General features: G+C 52.4%; 2 protein-coding genes across 3 annotated transcripts in view; one reads left to right on the top strand and one right to left on the bottom strand.

Annotated features, from left to right (window-relative positions):
• MYO1D (myosin ID) overlaps positions 1–14,000 on the top strand; it is a 356,895-nt gene extending 342,895 nt beyond the window's left edge. For both annotated transcript variants that reach the window (XM_024127623.2, XM_024127622.3), the window contains one exon: positions 13,826–14,000. In XM_024127623.2, the coding sequence (XP_023983391.1) occupies positions 13,826–13,982 (157 nt within the window). In that variant the 3' untranslated portion in view covers positions 13,983–14,000. The remainder of the gene's footprint in view (positions 1–13,825) is intronic.
• A 3,239-nt stretch (positions 14,001–17,239) lies between these two features.
• On the bottom strand, positions 17,240–21,525 carry CDK5R1 (cyclin dependent kinase 5 regulatory subunit 1). The gene is made up of 2 exons (XM_024127625.3): positions 21,374–21,525; positions 17,240–21,053 (listed from the first exon to the last, which is right to left on the bottom strand). Exon 2 carries the CDS (start codon positions 20,912–20,914, stop codon positions 19,991–19,993), a length of 924 nt encoding a protein of 307 aa, XP_023983393.1. The 5' UTR covers positions 20,915–21,053; positions 21,374–21,525; the 3' UTR covers positions 17,240–19,990.
• Between the last annotated feature and the right edge of the window lie 294 nt (positions 21,526–21,819).

Here is a 21,819-nt window from a genome sequence, read left to right as displayed (position 1 = left end):
GTGTGTGTGTGTGTGTGTCGTGTGTGTGTGTGTGTGTCGTGTGTGTGTGTGTGTGTCGTGTGTGTGTGTGTGTGTCGTGTGTGTGTGTGTGTGTCGTGTGTGTGTGTGTGTGTGTGCAGCTGCAAACCACCTGAAATGCCCAGTTCTCGGATGGCAGAGACTGGGGTCCTACAAACTCCTCTGTGCAGTGGGCCACAACCCCACACACATAGAAGCTCAGATGCTTCTGGATGATGGTGAATAGAACAGGTAGATACAGAATGGTATTCCAACAAACCACTAAAAATCATCTGTTCAAAGGAAGATGTGGGTCCTGGTTTGTGTTCAATCCAGTCTTACTTAGCACCTTCATTAATGATGTGAATAGAAAATAAACACCAATGTTCACGGACGGAGCTAACTTTGGAGGTACTGTTAACAGAAGTGTCAGGATAGGAGGGGCAGAAACGTAATCAGGAAACAGCCAAGATGGAAAAAAAGAAAAAAAAGAAAAAAAAAAAAAAAAAGCTTAACACAGCAAAGGGAAAAAAAAAATCTCTCAAAGAGATATTTTTTGATAAAATAAAGCCCCAGAGACAATAGAGCAAATCACTGAGATGAGAAGTTGAAGGGAGACAGAGAAAGAAGGGAGAGGTGGGAAGAGAGAGGAGGTCACGGAGGGTGGGATGGACGCAGAGGACCTGAGCTCAGGCTCCAGAGCCGACACCCTCTTGTTGGAGGTGATGGGGCAGCGCCCTGAGGGGACACCACCCCCTGGCCCGTGATGGCACTCTGTCCACAGCTGCCATCCCATTTGTTTTGTGGTAGAGGTTTGGTTTGGTTTGGTGGTGTTTTGTTTTGTTGCTTCTGTTTTCTGTTCTTTCCTCATATCTGAGGGAGCGGTGGGTTTGTTCTTTTAGTTCAGTTTTGAAAGGTTTCATTATCCCCGGCATAAAGCATCAATTTGGACATTTTGGGAGGGACAGAGGAATGCAGCCTGTAAAGAGTCCAGATTCCAAATATATAAAGCAAAGTGGAGCATCCTCACTGCCTTGGTCTCTGATGTTGGTGGAAGGGAAACAAATCCAAGGGCCGAGCAGCAGTCACTGGGCCTCTCAGAATGGGCTCAGCCAGGCCACGTCCAGCACGCAGAGGCCAGGCCCGGGTCTGCCTTGCCAGGGGAGGGTTCCCGACGCACGAAGAATAGGAACCTTCTGGTTGACAAAACCAGAAGCCAGGAGCCTCCAGAGAGCAACAGTCCTCCTCAGGGACTCCAGCTGGAAAGTCAAGATGCCAGTGTGTGCCGGGGAATAGTTTTAAAAAGTACATGAGGGCTTCCTTGGTGGCGCAGTGGTTAAGGGTCCGCCTGCCAATGCAGGGGGACACGGGTTCGAGCCCTAGTCCGGGAAGATCCCATACGCTGCGGAGCAACTAGGCCCATGCGCCACAACTACTGAGCCTGCGCTCTGGAGCCCGCGTGCCACAACTACTGAGCCCACGTGCCACAACTGCTGAGGCCCGCGTGCCTAGAGCCTGTGCTCCGCAACAGGAGAAGCCACTGCAATGAGAAGGCCGTGCACCGCAACGGAGAGTGGCCCCTGCTCGCCGCAACTAGAGAAAGCCCGCGCCCAGCAACGAACACCCAACACAGCCAAAAATAAATAAATAAAATAAATAAATTTATTAAAAAATAAAATAAAAATTTAAAAGTACATGAATTCTCCAAGCACCAGGAGAGCACCCCTTCTTTGACAGCCTGGAATAAACCAGGCCTGGAAACACCAATGTAAAATGTTGTAAATGCCCAGGAAGCAAACGACAAGTGGTGACAGTGGGGGTCACGGCTGTGGGTCAGGATGCCCCAACCTTAGCACCATGACAGCAGATTCCAAATGCTATTTCCTGACTCGTAAGCACCAAGTACTAAAGAATTGCACGCAGCAGCGGTACTGCCCCATGCTACAGCTAGATGCATCCGTCCATCTGAGGTCTAAATGCACTGGGGCAAAAATAAATAAATAAATAAATAAATAAATAAAAATAAAAATAATAAATAAATAAATGAATGAATGAATGAATGAATGAATGGAAGGGGGCTTCAATGTGTCACTCAAGAAACACCACTTTCCAGCTCTGCAGAACTCCTTGACCTTGCTAAGCTTCTGTGCCCTCATCTATGGCGTGGCCATAATGACAGTGCCTTGTAAGGTGTCAGCAAGGATTAAATGAGGTGATGCATATAAAATGTTTAATACAGTACCTAGTGTGTGGAAAATTCTCCATAAGTGGAAGATGATGATTGTCAAGCTCCCCTCCCCCAATCCAAGACCCCTTTTCCAGCTACACAAGACGCGCTAAGTAGCACCAGCCATAGGCAACAGACGGCTAAGTGATCATGGGGCATATCTTTTCACATTACTCCGGGTATTACTGAGAAACATGGCATGGAACCAGTGTCTGCTCATCTCCATTCAACCTCAAAAAAAAAAAAAAAAAAAAAAAAGACAACACGTTCATTGATGTAATTCCTGGAACTTCTTCAACCTTGCGTGTATGTTTCCAAAAAATCCATGAGTCCAAACGTTTGTCATCCTACGAACATTTTTGTTTCCCTGAGAACTTCATTAGCAATGGGGCGGCAGCACCTAATAATGTGAGAGTTTGGATTTACAAAGCAAAGTAATGATTCACTTTGCAGAAGGGTTCTTTGGCTCCCGAAAAGCATCCCTGGAATAGTGAGTATCCCTAGGGCCTCTTCATCTGCCTTAATCACACTCTACACCTCAACACACCCTTGCACAGAGCACAGTGCCAGGAGGGCACCTGCTCCCCAAAGCCCAGCCCCCGCTCACCGATGGCGCCAACTCACTTCTCAACAACACTGCTTTGAAGATGCTTGACATTGCCCTCGGGTCTTCTGGTTAGTGTCCGATGTCGAAGTGAGTCCCAACTGCTTTCTTAATTATGTCTCTTTAAAAAATTCATTCTTTCTGTAGAGAGTTATGGAACTCCTCTTCCGTATCAGATGCTGCCCTAGGAGCTCTTGATTGGGGGATGAAAACTGCTCAGAAGCACTTAGTAAGTAGGGAGCTCAGCTAACGATTATATTCTAATGACTATTTTAGTGGCAGTGTGCACAGAGGTTAAGACTTGGACTCCAGCCCGGGTGCCTGGGTTCAAATCTGGCTCCACTGTGTGACCTTGGCAGGTACTTAGCCTTGTTGGGCCTCATATCCTCTTCTGAAAATGGAACTTACTTCGTGCTGTCATGAGTATTTCATGAGTTGCTATTTGTAAAGCACTTTGCAAAAAAGCATACAAGGACTTCCCTGGTGGCGCAGTAGTTAAGAATCCACCTGCCAATTCAGGGGACACGGGTTCGAGCCCTGGTCCAGAAAGATCCCACAAGCTGCGGAGCAACTGAGCCCGCGAGCCACAGCTACTGAAGCCCGTGTGCTGCAACTACTGAAGGCCACGTGGCCTAGAGCCCGTGCTCCGCGACAAGAGAAGCCACTGCACTGAGTAGCCCGTGCACTGCAACGAAGAGTAGCCCCTGCTCGCCACAACTAGAGAAAGCCAGTGCACAGCAAGGAAGACCCAATGCAGCCAAAAATAAATAAAATTTTTTAAAAGCATACAGTACTTACTATTGTTATTATATTCTCCTTTTATTTGATTTCTATTTGTATTGCATTATAGTCAGAGGAGATAGTTTCAGTCAGATGCTAATTCTTAAGTATTTATTGAACCACCTTTTAGGGTCTGTTACCTATTCCAAGTGTACTTCAAAACAACGTGTGTTCTCTAATTGTTGGGCGCAGTTGAGCACACAAGCTTATTAATTGGGTTCAAATCTATGTTATTACTTGGGTTCAAGTCCATGTTCTTTTAATATCTGCAGATCTATACGTTTTGGGGAAAAGTATATTAAGATTGTTGACTATTTGCAGACGTGTCATTATATCTTTGCAAAGCTCACGCCATCTCACACACGTTATTAACTTTTATTTTCTGGAGTGTGTCTTCCTGGTGAACGACTTCTTAATAAAGGAGACAGTTATCTCACGAGTTCTTTCCCCAGCAGCGCTGTTTGCCAACTTTCTTGTGATTAACATTTGCCTTATGTATCTTGTTCCGTTCTCTTAACTTTTGTCATTAGGCTCTAGATGGGTCTCTTGCAAATAGTCTTACAGCTGCATTTCTCAATTCAATCTGAGAACTCCCTATTAACAGGGATTCACATCCATGTCAGTTTGTGTTTTCTCGTCCTCGTGTTTCTTTGCTCCTTTTATTCCCCTTTCCTCCCTTCCATTAAGTGAAGCAGACTTTCTTCTCCCCCCCTCCCTTCTACTTCTCTGGAACGTGTACGCTGCCATCTCATGGTCTCATTTACTGTCAATTGCCTTCATTCCCCAGCTTGTCTGTGGAGCCTGAAGTTCATCGGCCCCCCTACCCTCCTCCCAGATGAGACAGGGACCTTGAAATGCTTCCCTGGGATCACACCCCGTCTCTCATGTTGTTCTTCTCCAAGATGTCGTTCAGCGTTGGTTTAAACCCCCCAAATAGTCATCTTCGTTGGTGCTGCGTTTACAGTGAATGCTTACTTAGATTGACCTGCATGTTTGCCTGTCTGCTCTCCATGCGTCGCCCACACCACTCTTTTCCTCTGGATTCGGTGTCTTTCCTGACGGACGATGGGTCCTTCTTTACCTGAGAGCTGAGCTTGCCCGACTTCCCCATGTTCACCCTTGTTTTGTCGGAGAAAGTCTCCCTGTGGCACACTCGCGCTCAGGTGATGGGTTGGGGATAGAATTCTAGGTTGATGGTTATTTTCCTTAAACCCTTTGACGAGTCTGTGTTTTCATTTTTTTCCCTCATATTTGATGAGAAAGCCTATTATTCCTTTGCAAGCACTGTCTCTTTTCACTCTGGGTGTTCTTCAGATTTGCTCTGCCTTTGGTGACCTGCAGCAGATCTGCTTTTCAAGAGGTCAAGAGAAGAAAGCTTGAGGTTTCCGTTTTTTTTACTGAACAACCTTTGTGTGTGTGTATCTTCTCACGCCACGGTTCCGTGCTCTTCTGCCAGGCTGGGAGGCAGACTCCTGGTGGGCTTTCCTAGGCCTGGTGCCCTCGCAGGTGGCCTGCACGTCCTGGGCTTGGCATCCGCTGGCCTCCCATCCCCTCCTTCCTCCTGACTCCCGGAGGTTACCCTCCCTTCCCTGCAACCTCCACTTCGATTTTAAATATTCTTTCTGGGGAGTTGTATTCACGTCGGAGACACTTGTACGCGGTCAGGAAAGCTTTGTCAGCTCCGATCGTGCTGTTGGAAGCAGCACAGCACCACTGCCTGCTCAGAGCCTCGAGGGAACTGGGGACACAGATGAACACCCAGCTCAGCCTGGGGGTGGGGGTGGGCAGTTCTGGAAAGCTCCAGGGAATGACTGAAGAGGTCTCGGCAGGGGGATGACAGGATCTTTCTCGTGCCTTTGAATATCTCTACGATGACAATGTGGGGGACATGTTTGAAGCAGGGTGCGGGGCAAAGCGAAGACAGAGGAACAGGTTAGGAGGCTACGTTTGGAACCAGGAAGAAGGGGCTGAGGTTCTGGGCAGTGATGGTGGCAGCGGAGAGAGAACGAGAAAGTGAAACGAATAGAACTTGGTGCCCTGACCTGGGCGGAGGAGGGGTCCAGGCTGATCCGGGCTTTCTGGCGTCTGTGATGGGAGGATGATGCCACCTCTCCCCGGGACAGGCTTGACAGGAGGCGGGAAGCAGGTTGGGGGAGGGGCCAGGAGGATGGGCTCTGTGTTGGACACAGGAAGACTCAGCCGTCTGCGGCACATTCAGGGGGTTTGTCTGGTCGGTGGCTGCACATACGTGCTTGGACCTCTTGCTGGGACAGGGGACACTGGGTAATTGTCATTGAAACCACAGCGTGGGTGACACACTGTGGGAGAATGTACAAAATGAAAAGAACCAAAGGTAAAACAATATTTAGGGAGTGAGGAAACAAACATACTCCTGCAGGATTCCCGCTGCTTCTTGAGGTGTGGGTCTGACATGGCCCCTTACGGAAGCCCACGCCGGCCACCCACGCTTAGGTGGCCCCTGTGCGTATCTCGGTGTTTGTTAACCTTTGCCCATTCTCTCGGTGTTGCCGTGTGCCTTGAGGTCGGGGCCTGCACCCCACCCGTTTTGTGTTCACTCTCTCTGGACAAAGCCCACCTCATCGTGGGCGCTCGGTAAATACCCGCCAAGAGAGGGAGAGCGGGTGGGGGATGGGGGATGGGGGCCCAAGAGAGGAAAGCCCTGGGGGGAAGGGGGTCCCTGACCGGAGGGCCAGGAGGGTTGGGGGATGGGCGGGGGTTCCGCCCACTGGACCAGGAGCCTGCGCCGGGGGCCTCGGGACGAACGTGCTGCCTGCTTAGAACCATAGAGTGACTGGAGTTTTATTTTCTAAATAAAAGTGGTGTCACCCCATTCCTCACCAGCTACAAACCCAGAGAGGACTCAGTAGGTCGGGGATGCGACGCCACCCCCTCAGGACTGCTGGCCTCTTAGACTCGCTCTAGAAGTGACTGTGGTCGAAGTGTCCATTCGAGCCTGACAAAAACAGAAGTAGCCCTTCCTAAAGCAGGATTTTGAAAGAGCTGCCCTCTGTGATTTGACATTAGCAGAGGGGCTTCCTTCTGGAAGGAAGCGAAACACACGGGGAACAGCTGCAGACACGAGCGGGCCTTTGTCCTCAGGGAGAGCTGGAGACCCTGCCCTTGTGTCCCGGCAGCGTCCCGCTGGAGGGCTGCCTGTCCTGATGACGCTGGAGTTTATCGTGAAACACTCACTCCGCGTATCACCCCTGGGAAAAGCATCTGTTTATGACCTGCCTGTGCTTGGTGCAAGGCGAGCTTCCCCGCACACACCTCCTGTGACCAAACACAGAGAACGCCGCGTTCGCGCCGAAGTCTCTGGAACTGCTGGCCACTCCCCCGGAGGATCGTGCACCAGGCCGTTGCGCTTCACCTCACTCCCTTCCCGGTTGCCTTTCAAGTGTTAGAGCTCCCGTAGGAAACGCCACTGGAATGCCATGGGGAAGAGAGGGTGGGCTCAAGTCCCAGGCTGCCAGCGGGCAGGAGTCTTCTGCTGACCAGGGGTCTGTACAGGAGGGGACATGTTCGGGGCTGCTTCAGCCCCTGGAGAGACTTGTGATGTCCCACCCTGTGCAGGACTTTTCAATGCGCGGCTGCACCGGGACGCCCGCGGACCTGGTCTTTCATTGACCCACGGATTTCTCCGATGAGCAGAGGACTGGAGGAAACGGAAGCAAAGTAACTTGATCAAGGCCATTTGCCTGCAATGATAGCTCGGAGCAGATGAAACAAGATGAAAGTCCCCGAATTCCACAGTTTGCTGAGCCATTAAATCCTGTAACAGAAGATGGGGAGGAAAGCCCCTCCCCCTTGCAGCCAGCCAGCCTCCATCGCAGCTGTCACCCGCAGCTATAAAATCTGCTTTCTTTTCTCGAAAAAATAAGGAGGGTGCTCTGGTTCCGTAAAGATTTCCAGTGTGTGAAGCGCCAGCAGGAGGTATCACTGGACCCCCTGGAGTGTCCACTCCCTGTCTGCTGCTCGGGCCCTGCCATTGCTCTGTCTCCAAAATAGGCACCAGAAACCCCTCACTGGCCTTAAATTGGGTTTGAACTTAAAATGGGGAGAAAAAAACATGGTTTGAGGGCAAGTTCTTATTTTTCCTTTAGATCAACCCATTTTAAAAAGATTATTGTGTGGACTTCCCTGGTGGTCTGGTGGTTAAGAATTCCGCCTTCCAACGCAGGGGACGTGGGTTTGATCCCTGGTCAGGGAACTAAGATCCCACATGCTGCAGGGCAACTAAGACTTCACGCTCTAGAGCCCGCGCACCACAACTAGAGAGAAGCCCTCACGCCGCAATGATAGATCCCACATGCCACAACTAAGACCAGACGCAGCCAAAAAAAAAAAAAAATTTTTTTAAATTATTATAAAATACCCATAACTTAAAATTTACCATTAGTCACAGTTAGTACATTCACGATGTTGTGCAACCGTCACCACTGTCTAGCTCCAGAATATTTTCATCACCGCAAAAGGAAACACCCTGACTCTGCTTTCTGTCTCTGTGGATTTACCTATTCTGGACATCTCATATAAGTGGAATTACACACAGTATGTGGCTTTTTGTGTCTGGCTTCTTTCACTTAGCATAATGTGTTCAAGGTTCATCCGTGTTGTAGCAGATATCATTACTTCATTCCTTTTTATGGCTGAATAATATTTCACTGGATGGATAGACCACATTTTGTTTGTCCCTTCATCAGTTGATAGATATTTGGGTTAGTTCTACCTTTTCTTTTGTTTTTTTGAAGTATAGTTAATTTACAATGTTGTGTTAGTTTCAAGTGTACAGCAAAGTGATTCAGTTATATATATATTTAGTATTATATATTATATATTATGTATCATATTTATACATATATTATTTTCCATTACAGGTTATTACAAGATGTTGAGTATAGTTCTCTGTCCTATACAGTAGGTCCTTGTTGTTTACTTATTTTATATATAGTAGTGTGTATATGTTAATCCCAAACTCCTAATTTATCTGTCCCCCATTCCTCTATCCCCTTTGGGAACCATAAGTTTGTTTTCTATGTCTGTAAGTCTGTTTCAGTTTTGTAACTAAGTTCATTTATATGATTTTTTTAGATTCCACATGTAAGTGATATCACATGATATTTGTCTTTCTCTGTCTGGCTTACATCACTTAGTATGATAACCTCTAGGTCCATCCACGTTGCTGCAAATGGCATTATTTCATTCTTTTTATGGCCAAGTAGTATTCCACTGTATATATGTACCACATCTTCTTTATCCATTCATCAGTCAATGGACATTTAGGTTGCTTCCATAGCTTGGCTATTGTAAATAGTGCTGCAGTGAATATTGGGGTGCATGCATGTAAGTGATATCACATGATATTTGTCTTTCTCTGTCTGGCTTACATCACTTAGTATGATAACCTCTAGGTCCATCCACGTTGCTGCAAATGGCATTATTTCATTCTTTTTATGGCCAAGTAGTATTCCACTGTATATATGTACCACATCTTCTTTATCCATTCATCAGTCAATGGACATTTAGGTTGCTTCCATGTAAATAGTGCTGCAGTGAACTTTGGGGTACATGTGTCTTTTTGAATTATGTTTTTCTCTGGATATATGCCCAGGAGTGGGATGATACTATAAAACTCCTAGAGGAAAACATAGGCAGAACACTCTTTAACATAAATCGTAGCAATATCTTTTTGGATCTGTCTCCTAGAGTAATAGAAATAAAAACAAAAATAAACAAATGGGGTCTAACTAAACTTAAAAGTTTTTGCACAGCAAAGGAAACCATAAACAAAATGAAAGAACCTACAGATGGGAGAAAATATTTGCAAACGATGCTACCAACAAGGAATTAATCTCCGAAGTATACAAACAGCTCATGGAGCTTAATATCAAAAACAAACAAACAAAAAAAGATAAGAAACAACCCAATCAAAAGATGGGCAGAAGACCTAAATAGACATTTCTCTAAAGAAGACATACAGGGACTTCCCTGGGGGTGCAGTGGTTGAATCCGCCTGCCAATGCAGGGGACATGGGTCTAGCCCTGGTCCGGGAAGTTCCCACATGCCGCGGAGCAGCTAAGCCCATGCACCACACTACTGAGCCTGTGCTCTAGAGCCTGCAAGCCACAACTACTGAGCCCGCGTGCCACAACTACTGAAGTCCATGGGCCTAGAGCCTGGGCTCCGCAACAAGAGAAGCCACTGCAATGAGAAGCCCGTGCACTGCAACAAAGTAGCCCCTGCTCGCTGCAACTAGAGAAAGCCCGCATGCAGCAACGAAGATCCAGTGCAGCCAAAAAATAAATTAATTAAAATTAAAATAATTTTTAAAAGACATACAGATGGCCAAAAGGCACATGAAAAGATGTGCTAATTATTAGAGAAATGCAAATCAAACCTACAATGAGGTATCACCTCAGACCAGTCAGAATGGCCATCTTCAAAAGGTCTACAAATAATAAATGGTAGAGAGGGTGTGGAGAGAAAGGAACCCTCCTACACTGTTGTTGGGAATGTAAATTGGTACAACCACTATGGAGAACAGTATGGAGGTTCCTTTAAAAACTAAAAATAGAGCTACTATATGACCCTGCGATCCCACTCCTGGGCATATATTAGGAGTTTTATAGTATCCGGTCTTACATTTAGGTCTTTAATCCATTTTGAGTTTATGTTTGTATATGGTATTAGAGAATGTTCTAATTTCATTCTTCTACATGTAGGTGTCCAGTTTTCCCAGCACCACTTATTGAAGAGACTGTCTTTTCTCCATTGTATATTCTAACCTTCTCTGTCATAGACTAAATTGATCATAAGTGTGTGGGTTTATTTCTGGGCTTTCTATCCTGTTCCATTGATCTATATTTCTGTTTTTGTGCCGGTACCATACTGTTTTGATTACTGTAGCTTTGTAGTATAGTCTGAAGTCAGGGAGCATGATTTCTCCAGCTCTGTTCTTCTTTCTCAAGATTGCTTTGGTTATTCAGGGTTTTTTGTGTTTCCATACAAATTTAAAAATTTAAATTCTGTGAACTAGAACAAATGAAAAATGCCATTGGTAATTTGATAGGTTCTGTGAACTAGAACAAATGAAAAATGCCATTGGCAATTTCATAGGGATTGCATTGAGTCTGTAGATTGCCTTAGGTAGTACAGTCATTTTAACAATACTGATTCTTCCAATCCAAGAACACAGTATTTCTTTCCATTTGTTTGTGTGGCCTTCAGTTTCTTTCATCAGTGTCTTATAGTTTTCGGAGTACAGGTCTTTTGCCTCCTTAGGTGGGTTTATTCCTAGGTGTTTTATTCTTTTTGATGTGATTGTAAATGGGTTTGTTTCCTTAATTTCTCTTTCTGATATTTCATTGTTAGTGTATAGAAATGCAACAGATTTCTGTATATTAATTTTGTACCCAGCAACTTCACTGAATTCATTGATGAGCTCTAGTAGTTTCCTGGTAGCATCTTTAGGATTTTCGATGTTTAGTATCATGTCATCTGCAAACAGTGACAGTTTTACTTCTTTTCCAGTTTGGGTTCCTATTATTTCTTTTTCTTCTCTAATCGCTGTGGCTAGGACTTCCAAAACTATGTTGAATAAAAGTGGTGAGAGTGGGCATCCTTGTCTTGTTCCTGATCTTGGAGGAAATGCTTTCAGCTTTTCACTATTGAGTATGATGTTAGCTGTGAGTTTGTCATATATGGCCGTTGTTTTTTTTTTTTTAATTTTTATTGGAGTATGGTTGCTTTACAATGTTGCATTAGCCTCCACTGCACAACAAAATCAATCAGCCATACACATCCAGATATCCCCTCCCTTTTGGACTTCCCTCCCATTTATATGGCCTTTATTAAGCTGAGGTATGTTCCCTCTATGCCCACTTTCCGAAGAGTTTTTTTTTTTTTATCATAAATGGGTGTTGAATTTTATCAAAAGCTTTTTCTGCATTGTTGTAAATAATGCTGCTATAAACATCCCTGTACAAGTTTTTGTTTGAACACCTGTTTTCACTTCTTTGGGGTATATATCCAGGAGTGGAATTGCCGGGTCGTGTGGTAATTCTGTGTTTGACTTATTGAGGAAGCAAACTCAATCCACGTTGTCTTACTTTGTTGTCTGCTGATGGCAGTGTGGACGGCACCAGCCGAGGGTTGCTTAGCTGCCTAGCTCTTCAGACCAGAAAGCCAGTTCTTCTTCCTGCTCTCAACACATGGTACCACTCGCCCCCCTCTCTTCTGCCCAGATCCCATGGCAGCCCCACGGAGACAGGCAGGGAATCAGGGCAGGGCCACTCAGGGCTGCAGTGCTGGGGCTCTGCTTGCTCCAGGCCAGCAAGAGGGCCAGGATGAGGGTCGAAGGACCCCTCACCCAGATCACGGGCTGTGCATCTACCCCCAGGGCAGCCTGGCTCCCGCAGGAATGGAGAGATGCCCGAGTCACTGCCTCCAATGGGCTCTGCTATTTTTATGTCCAAGTCTGGTTAAAAATAGCCGTCCTAAGCCAAGGTTTTAGCTGCAGCTGACAAGACATTAAGCATCAGATACCTAATGCCCACGAGAGATAACCACGGGTCTCTTCCTGTGTTCATTTTCTGTTTCTACAAGATGTTTAACAAGAAAGGGGGCTTCCCTGGTGGCGCAGTGGTTGTGAATCCGCCTGCCAATGCAGGGGACACGGGTTCGAGCCCTGGCCCGGGAGGATCCCACGTGCCACAGAGCAACTAAGCCCGTGCGCCACAACTACTGAGCCTGCGCTCTAGACCCCGTGAGCCACAACTACGGAAGCCCGCGTGCCTAAAGCCTGTGCTCCGTAACAAGAGAAGCCACTGCAATGAGAAGCCCGCGCACCTCAACGAAGAGTAGCCCCCGCTCGCCGCAACTAGAGGGAGCCAGGGCGCAGCAATGAAGACCCAACGCAGCCAAAAATAAATAAATAAATAAATAATTTTTTTTTTTTTTTTAAAAAGAAGAAAGCAGGTAGGAAACAGCCATGAGGAAAGACCCTAAGAACATCTCCATTCCTGCCCCCTGGGCGCTCCAACAAAGCCCAGCCCAGTGTTCTGGGCACTCAGAGGCCAAGAGCGCCACTGCCCGCGGGCCCCCTTCCTGCGGAAAGTGGGTCTGAGTGATGGTGCCGCCCAGGCCAGCCGGCGCCTGGGCAGTGCCTCCCTGTCCCCTGGGCCAGGCGGGCGGACGCACAGTTCTGCCGGCCCCCCTGCCGTCCATCCCCTGTCCAACGCCGAGCGCAACAGCCACCCAGGGAGCCCGGCCCGCCCGCCCCCAGCGCCGCCCTGGGGAAATGAAGGCGTTCAGAGCACAGGAAGCAGGGCCTTCTCCTCTCACCTCCCAGCGCGGAGAGCGCCGATGAGGCACGAGGCGCAGTGCGGGACTGTGCCAGCCGCTGCGTCTCCCAGCTCTTCCATCGGCGGCATCTGCAGTGCGTTCGGTGCCCGGCCAGGTGCCTGAGGACGGGCGCTGCTCCTCCCCAGCAGGGGCGCAGCCACCCCGCCGGCACTCGGCACTCCGGGCCCTCCGACTGCTCAGCAGGTGGGAAGAAGCCCCGCTGGGCCGGCAGGGCCGCGTGGCTCCCGGGCAGGGGCTCGCGCTCCTGCCCGGCACGCTGCCGGCCACACAGGTAGAAGCACCGCTGACCCTCCCTCCCCCCTTCCTGGCCTCCAGGAAGCTGACGTCCGACCGGTTCTAACAGCGGGACCCACGACAGGCAGGGCCGAGCCGGGACTCACAGAAGACATTTCTCATCGTCTTAGTCGGGTACCACGTGCGGGGAAGAGTCTCCACTTATCCCTGGACGCAGCGTCCCCAGGGCTCCGTGTTGCCATCAGAGAGAACTGATAAACAGTGTCATCAGAGCCCCGTGCTGTGACATCCCCCCCGCTGACATCTAAAGCCCAGTGACCGGTCCTCAGCGTCAGGCAAGAGGGCGCACCGTGGCCGCACCGCGGCTCCCTGCCCTGTGCTGCCCCACACGCGGGTTCTCGGGAGCCCGGCAGCGCCTGAACCTCGGGCCCTGGCTTCCCGATGGCTTTGCTTCGGGACCGCAGCCCAGCACCATCTCTCCCGTCCTCATCCTCTCTGTGCCCCGGCCTGGAGACAGCTGGGAGGCCCAGGGGCTGCCGGGGAGACTCCCCCACCTGGGCCCCCTGCTAACCGCCTGTCTTCTTTTTGGTCCTTCCAGTGAGAAACGCCACCTTCAAGTCAACGTCACCAACCCTGTGCAGTGCAGCCTGCACGGGAAGAAGTGCACCGTCTCCGTGGAGACGCGGCTCAACCAGCCGCAGCCCGACTTCACCAAGAACCGCTCGGGCTTCATCCTCAGCGTGCCGGGCAACTGATGCGCAGGGAGGTGGGGCCGCCCGAAGCCCGCCCGCTAGGCTCCACGCTGGGAGGGGCCCCCGCCTCCCCTGCGGCCCCTCCGCGAGGCCCACCCCCAGCTTTCTGCCTTTGGCCTCCGTCTTCCTCGGTCCCAACTGTCCGCAGCCCCCTCAGCAAACCAAAGACCCTGTGTCCTGCCCAGCCCCTAGTCACCCCCCCGCACCGACTACAGCTCCCCTGCAGTCAGAGAAGGCCGCCCGCTGCCAGGCCAGGTCAGCCTGCCTGACCCCGTGACCAGCAGCTGGCCCTGCAAGGCGAGGGCTTGAGGAGCCCGGATGCAGCTTCTAGCCAAAGCCATGCCCCCGGGTCGGGGGAGGTTTGGGGGAGATGAGCTGGGGAGGTAGCCCTGCTCTCTCCCTGGGCCCAGCTGCCCTCTCCCCAGGGTGATGGCAGCCCCATGCCCTGGCTCAGGGAGCTCCTCAGAGCTCCTCGTGGACCCCCTCCCCACCAGCAGCCAGCCAAGACCACCAGGTGAGCAGGTTCACCTGTAGGGCCAGCCCCTCAGCCCAGGAGCCAAGGGCCGGCAGTCCGTCCTGCCCAGAGCCTGCCCCGAGCCCCGTGGCCACCTCCCCAGAGAGCACAGCGCAGGGGATGCTCCAGGGATCATCTTACTTAACCGCACAGCCTGGGCCGTGGTTGTCTTGCACTTATTTTTGCAGTTTGCTAATCAGATATCATGTCTGCTGTGCCCACACTCGTGTCAGGAACGCTAATAAAGAAAGTAGAATGGGGGGTGGGGAGCAGGGGAGCACTCAGGGGTTTGGAAGTTGCCCCTCCAGACACCTCTGCCTCACACTCATGTGGAGAACCAGGACTGGGGTGGGAGGGTCTGAGCCCCAGGAACTTGAGGAAGTGGAGCGACAGAAACAGTGCGGGGGTCCTGGCACTGCAGGCCAGGCCAGGAGAGCCGCCGCCTTGCCAGTCGCTGCCCAGCAGAGAGCGCGTGTGCTCCAGATGCTCCCGGGACCACCCTCCTCTGGGCCTCAGCCGAGGAGGACGCCACACACCCCTGGGCAGCCCGGGCCTCCCGGCCTGGAGCCTTAGAGAAAGGAAAGACTCAGGCACCCCCTGCGGTCAGGGGGCTGGGGGTGAGCCCACGCCCCAGGAGGAGCCGGGCAGGATGTCAGAGAGGGACGTGCTGATGTTTTCTTCGCTTTCTGCCACAGAGGCTGCCCCCTGCCACCCGCCTCTGTGCTCCCCCTCCTGCCACCCCGACCCCACAAAGCATACCAGGTGCCACCTCCCGTGCCTGCCGCGGCCCCCTGGCCGGCTCCCAGGTGGTCCCAGCAGCTTGGTCTCGCGGGTGCCCCACCCCTGCTTCCCAGGGCTCGAGCACATTCTCACCCCGTGCAGTGCACAGCAAAGAGTCCCGCTGGCATCCTGGCCTTGGAAACCCATTCATCCTCCAAGCCTGGTCAGCTGCCCGCACGGGACCCCGTTCAGCAGCGCCCGTAGCTTTGCCAATCGCCTTGACACTATCGATCCATCTTAACTGGAACATCACCTCTCCTTTCCACTCGTTTCCCCAAACTTGTTGCTTTACTAGATACATGGAAATGTATGTTTTAGACACACCAAAAAGAACATGCCAAACGAGTGCCGTTCAGAGGCTGGAGAGGACGGGGTCTGGAGTCCTGCCCTCCCACCTTTTGATGTCACCTCTGGTCCCTGAGCCCTCAGCCAGAGCACCGCTGCCGTCCACAAGCACTTTTTCATGATGTCCTACAGGAAGTCACAGTGTGTGGCAACTGAAGAGAGAATTTCGGGTGTGATCACAGTGCTGAGGGGAAAGCAGGACACAGTGATTGTATGCAATGAAGTGTTTCTCTTGATTTAATTAAAAACGGTTTTATGGTTTGGTGCGTATATTCCTATTTTCCATTAAATTAACTTTATTTCTAAAGCATATTTTGATTTATCATCAAGAGCAATAAAGCATTAAATCTTACGTTTAAACGTGTTCTGCTTTTTCAATTGAAAACTGTATCTACAGTTGTGAAATTTTGGTTTCTATAAATTCAACTGTTATCCCAGAGGATGGAGGGAGCATTAAACACAAATCAGGTAAAAATGGAGGATAGTTTACGTGGGGCTGTTGATGAAAAGTATTCAATAGTGAGTGAGAAGCTGGGGGGAGGAGAAGCCAGGAGGCGGACAGGCAGTGGAGTTAAATCCAAATACTTTCTCCCACCATTTTGAGGCCTGTGCACTAGACTCAAAGCTCACTGCTTTCACGTTTACTGATATCGAAGCACGTATAGAATAAAGGCAAGGCTGGGATCTCCAGGGCTGCAGTTCGAGGAGAGGTCTGAGTGAGCCGTGGCTGGTCAGCCTCTCCCCGAGCCCTCAGGTTGGGGTCGGGGAGATGGGGCATCCCCAGCACCCAAGGGCCCCGCAGCCAGAGGATGCTACCGGGTCCCCGGTCACTGGCGGGACGGAGCCCGCAGTGATGGCTTCTGACTCAGACAAAGGAGATGCCCTGATCACAAGGCTGACAGCTTCCAAGGTGCCACCTGAGCAGGTGCATCGCGCCCCGCCCCCAGGCCCAGGGCAGCTCCAGCCAGCGGGGCACAGGGCCAGGGGGGTTGGGGGGGGGACCAAGTCCAATACGCCAGGTCCCAGCAGCTCAGGGTGGTGGCGTGAGTGGGCACAGACCGCTGGCAGTACAGCCAGTAGGGGGCCCCACCCTTGGCACAATTAGGGGCTTAGGGTGGCTGCTTATCTGGGAGCCCCGGGGTTGGAGTTCTCTCTTTCAGAAACCTGCACAGAGCTAGGCTGACTGGGTTGAGCCACATGGACCCCTGCTGGCCTGGGAGCCTCTGGGCTGTCTACCACCGGCAGAGCCAGGCCCAGGACACCTGGGGCAGCAGCCTCAGTGCCAAGCTGGGTGCCCTGCGGGACCCGCTGAGCCAGCCCTCGCCAGGCCATGCCTGGGCCCGACCCTCTGGCCGGGAGGTCCCGGTCACCCAGCTCCACCAAGCCAAGGGAGCCTTCGGAGAGCAACTCCTGAGAAACCAGAGTTGACTGAACCTGTGCTTCTTTCTTAATCACCTTAACATGAACGCGCTTGTTAAGGCCTCTCCCCTAACCCTCCCTCCTCCCATACTCCCCTCCCCCACAATGCAATCCAATTATGTTTTGAGCACAGGAATCATTTATAAGTGGGGCCCCCAGCCTGCTCGTGAAGGATGTGCCCACAGAAAAGGTCTATGTAATGGATGGTCAGTGCATTTTATTTACTCAGCACAGTACAAAAATAAATAAAAATAAGGGAAGGGGAATTAAATTACAGCCAAACTGAGCTTCATGACCTTGTCAGATTATAAACCACACATACTTACAAACACGCTACGCATACATACAAAATGAGACAAATATAAATTAATATTAACAACACCCACAGTTTGGTCAAAGAATAGCTACAGAAGAAATTGCACTAAAAAACCAACATACATCGCACGTGTGTAATTAGCAGTTTCAAATATACAGCTATGAATAATTCCGAGTGAAAAAAAATGGCACATTTTCTTTTCATTGCAAGTTTAACAACTGCTGGAGCAAAACTAAGTTCTAATAACTGCATGGAAAGAATATATCAACCCTTCAGGTTTACAAGAAAAAGAGAAAAACCAAATCCTGAACTATTATTCCTGTGACTTGTTCTGTGCACGGGTGTAATTTTCACAGCCATCTGTTCTAAGATTATTTTTCTTAAGACACAAAATGCTCCTGGTTTGCATGCACAATATCACTGTAAAAGCAACAATGAAAGAATAAAGGGTGTTTTTTTTTTTGTAGGTTAGTTTTTTTCCTTTTTTTTTTTAATTGTTCTAAAAGTAGTCTTCATAGCAGCATGTCAAATGGGTTCATTGCTTGCACACTCAAGTATATCAGTTCCTTTACACAACACTGATGACCAGTGCAAGGGAGGGAGGAGACCCCACCAGGCTTCACATTGATGGAACCAGAGAGTTCTTTCCTTAGTCCCCAACCACTCCTGAAATTTGCACCGCCTCCAAAACTTAAAAAAATAAATATGGAGAGAGAGAGAAGGAAACGCACAAAACTGGAATCCTGCGGATGCGCCTTGCCGCAGTTTCAAGCCCAGCGCAGCCCGCGAAGGAGCGACTACAGACCCGCGCCCCTGCTCTTGAGAGTCGGCACCCGGACCCCCCTCTCGTGTGCCGCCAGGGCCCGCTGCCCCCACGGGCCTCCTACCTCAGGTCACACATGGCAGCAGGATCTGCACAGACGGGCTGGGTGACAACTCCAGCAGAGAAGAGGCGCCGCGGCGAGGTCCGCGCCAGCAGCCGCGGGCTCCTTCCAGCCCCGCGGCAGGTTATCTGGCTGGCGGTCCCGAGAAAGGCTCAGCGTGGGCCTCGGGGCGCAGCTGCAGCCAATGCTCTCCCGCTTGGGCAGGCCCTCTTCCTCAGGAGCACCACGGGCCCGTAGGCTCGGCTCTGGGCCTATTAAATCGGGACCTCAATTTCACAGCTTTTTCTTTTTTCTGTGAATTTCAGTAGTGCTTCTGCTGAAATCGGCAGCCACCTGGAAGCTAATCCTATGTAAAACGGCCCCCTGCCTCCCCCCAGCCTCCCCTTCCAGCACCCCCTGGGGGACTGGGACTGGAAGAGAGAATTCTCTGTAGCATCTTCACATCAGTCTTTGTTCCCCAAAGCCGAAGGGACAGAGGAAGACTTGCTCCCTTCTCTTGGTCCTCTCCCAAGCCCCAAGCCACCGATCTGGGAGAATTAGAAAGAAAATTGATTAAGTACACATCATGTGTTCTTACAGCCACCAACCAGGTTAAGGTGGAAACCAAAACCAGCAGCTGCAAATGATCAGTTGTAGAATCAGCAGGCAATCAGGAGTTCTGCTCCCCTCTTATAATTGTCTCCAAGATCCAGCTGTCTCACTGGGCCTTTCGGGACAAGGCTTCACCTTCAGAAGAAACTGAACTGTTTGGGAACAGCTTTAAATCAACAGGGGTAAGGGCGGGGGTACATCATCACCACATCACCCTGATCCCTGACACCCCCCCCCACCCCGCAGCTCTGCAGGACAAATGTCACGTGCACCAGCAAGAGGCCTTAGTCCTTAGGAGGGCACCGGCTCAGTCCCAGGCGTGGCAACCCCACCTGCCCAGAAGGCAGGCTGTTGACAATGGGCACCTGAAGCTGTCCTGGCCTTCACCACAGGGTGACTAAGCTGCATGATTCAAATGAAAAATTCACCCAGGAAAGGAGTTGTCCCCAGCTTCACCCCACCCCTTTAGAGCTGGGACCCAAAATGAAAGAACTTAATGAGTCAAACCAGCTTGTTAACCAACACTGCCAACACGCTGGGAGCAGGGGGAGGGGGCGAGTTCCACGTCTCCACGAAAGGAAAGCCCTTCTCCCTAAAAAAGAAAAAAGAGCAAAGCGGGTCGTGCACGGTCAAACGACAGGTCACAATCTTTGCACCAGGCCGGCTTCCCCTCAACTGAAGAGGCTGTCCCAGGGCCACGGGCATCTTGCCTCACAACCCCACATGCGGCTCAGTCAGGGTGGCTGGCTCCAGGAGCCTCTGGGAGAATGGAGGACCCAAAACAGGACCCGGAAAAGAGCCTCCAACCAGAAACTCCAATTCCTCCCTGGGCTGACTGGCTGTGGGGAGCAGAGGGCAGCCTCCCCTGCCTTGGTCCAGCAAGAGCACAGGCGGCAGAGGCAGGTCAGTCCTTTGAATTCCCCAAAGTGAGAGGTCAGGAGCCAGGGTGGCTCTGAATACATCTTCTGAATTTTGCACAAGGTTCGGGAGTTCAAAAGCATCCAGAGTTCTTGGCAGGGCTGAAGAAAACCCCAAGGAGAGAAGGTGGGAAGGGAGAGGCCCTTCGTGGCTTCGCTAGACACATACTGTACACAAAATCTGATTTAATAATAAATTTTTAAAAATGAATTGAATCCTTGAGCCGTGATGCAGGCTAGCGGGCTCACCGGTCCAGCCCTAGGAGGAGCCGCTTCTTGTCCTCCTGGCCACTCTCGTTCTTCAGGTCGGAGAACACCTGTGTGAAGTAGTGGGGGTCGGCGTTGATCTGCAGCATCTTGGAGCTCATGAGGTTGATGACGGAGAGGCAGCGGTCCCAAAAGGCCTCCTTGCAGCTCTCCACCAGGAAGGGCTTGAGCGGGTAGGAGATCTCATTGCCCATGTAGGAGTAGGAGAGGTACAGGCAGGTCAGCAGGACAGCCTGGAGCTCGTGGTCGGAGCCCACCTCGGAGGAGATGACATCCCGGCAGAGCATGTAAAGAAAGACCACGTTGGCGGGCGTGATGAAGCCCTGGTCCTGCCAGCCCTGCAGGAGCAGCGAGCGGTCCACGCTGCGCAGCCAGAGCACAGGGTCCGTGGGGGACAGATGCTTCAGGCGGTAGCACCGGCGACAGAGAAACTCACCCAGGCAGCGCAGCAGCTCGCTAGTGGACGCCTGGACGATGACCCGTTTGGGCGTCCCTGTGGAGGTGACGGCAGGATGCGGGGCCTTCTTGACGGAGGAGGAGACCCCGGTCTGGGAGCCCGAGAGCTGGCTGGCAGGGGGTGCGGGCGGCTGCGCCGGTGGGGGCTGGGCGAACGTGGACAGGTTGGCGCACGACAGCGACTTCTTCAGGTTCTCATTGTTGAGGTGCGTGATGTTGTTCTGGTAGCTGCTGTTGGGCTGCACCTTCTTGGAGTTCTTCTTCTTGGCCGACACGGCCACGATCCTCTTCCAAGGCAGCACGGAGATGATAGAGTGCCGCTTCAGGTTCTTGTCCTTGGCGTTCTTGCTGTTCTGCACGGCCGTGTAGTGGCCCACCGTGGCCGCGCCATCCTCAAACAGCGTGGCCTTCCGGTAGCTGGGGGACAGGGACAGCACCGTGCCCATGGTGCCGCTGCGCGCCGGGCGGGGACCTGCGCCCCTGCGCGCCCAGCCTGCCGGTCGGAGGGACAAAACACCTCACCGAGCCCGAGGCGGCCAGGGGGAGGCCGGGGCGCTCCCGGGGTCGCGTGCCGCCCCTTCGGATCTGTGTGGAAAACAAGATGGTTCTCAGCACCAGGCGGGGCTCGCGTCGCGCTCCTCCGCCCCGGCCTCGGCGGCCCCGCGGACCTGGCCCCGGACCCGCGCCCAGGCCTTCCCCGGCCGGCACGGCCCCGCCCGCGCCCCCGCGCCGCAACTCGGCCGCTCCACTGCGGCACCGGCACCCGCGCCCTCCAGGGTCCGGATGGCAGCGCGGGGGGCCGGGAGCCGGCGGAGGCGGCCGGGGACCCCGCCTCGACACCGCGCGCGGCCGCGACCCCGGCCCGGCTCCCCGGGGACAGCGGACGGCCCGAGGCGCAGGCTTACCGAGCAGGTGGCTCCTGCGCTCTGCACCCTCCGCAATGCGCGCCGCGGCTCGACGCCGCGGTCCCGGCGCTCGGCGGGGCTCGGCGGGGCTCGCGCTCGGCGGCGGCGGCGGCGGTGGCGGCTCCGGAGCTTCTGTCCAAGGTTCTGCAGGCGCCGCGGCCCCGCCCCCCGCTCGGCCGCCTTCGCCGCCGCCGCGCCCGCGCCCGCCCCGGCGCGCACCTCAGCGGCCTCCCTCTCGGGCGCGCGCGCGGCCCACGCGCAGGCCCGGCCAGGCCTGGTCTCGCCCGGGAGCCGGAGCGGCCGCCGTGCTCAGCACCAGCTGCGCGCGGTGCTGGCAGCGACACGGCCGCGAGCCCCAGGCGCCGCTCTACTCGCCGCGCCCCATCCAGGACCCGGGCTCGGGCGGTGGGTACTCGCGGCACCGCCCCGCCCCGCCCCGCGGGGCC

The sequence above is a fragment of the Physeter macrocephalus genome, chromosome 14 (genome assembly GCF_002837175.3).
Source record: "Physeter macrocephalus isolate SW-GA chromosome 14, ASM283717v5, whole genome shotgun sequence".
In the NCBI taxonomy this organism is placed as follows: domain Eukaryota; kingdom Metazoa; phylum Chordata; class Mammalia; order Artiodactyla; family Physeteridae; genus Physeter; species Physeter macrocephalus.
Note: the sequence above shows the minus strand (reverse complement) of the source record. Positions and strands in the feature narration are given on the sequence as shown.

Excerpts from the sequence above, each read along its gene's own strand:
- CDK5R1 (XM_024127625.3), bottom strand. The coding sequence starts at position 20,914 with ATGGGCACGGTGCTGTCCCTGTCCCCCAGCTACCGGAAGGCCACGCTG.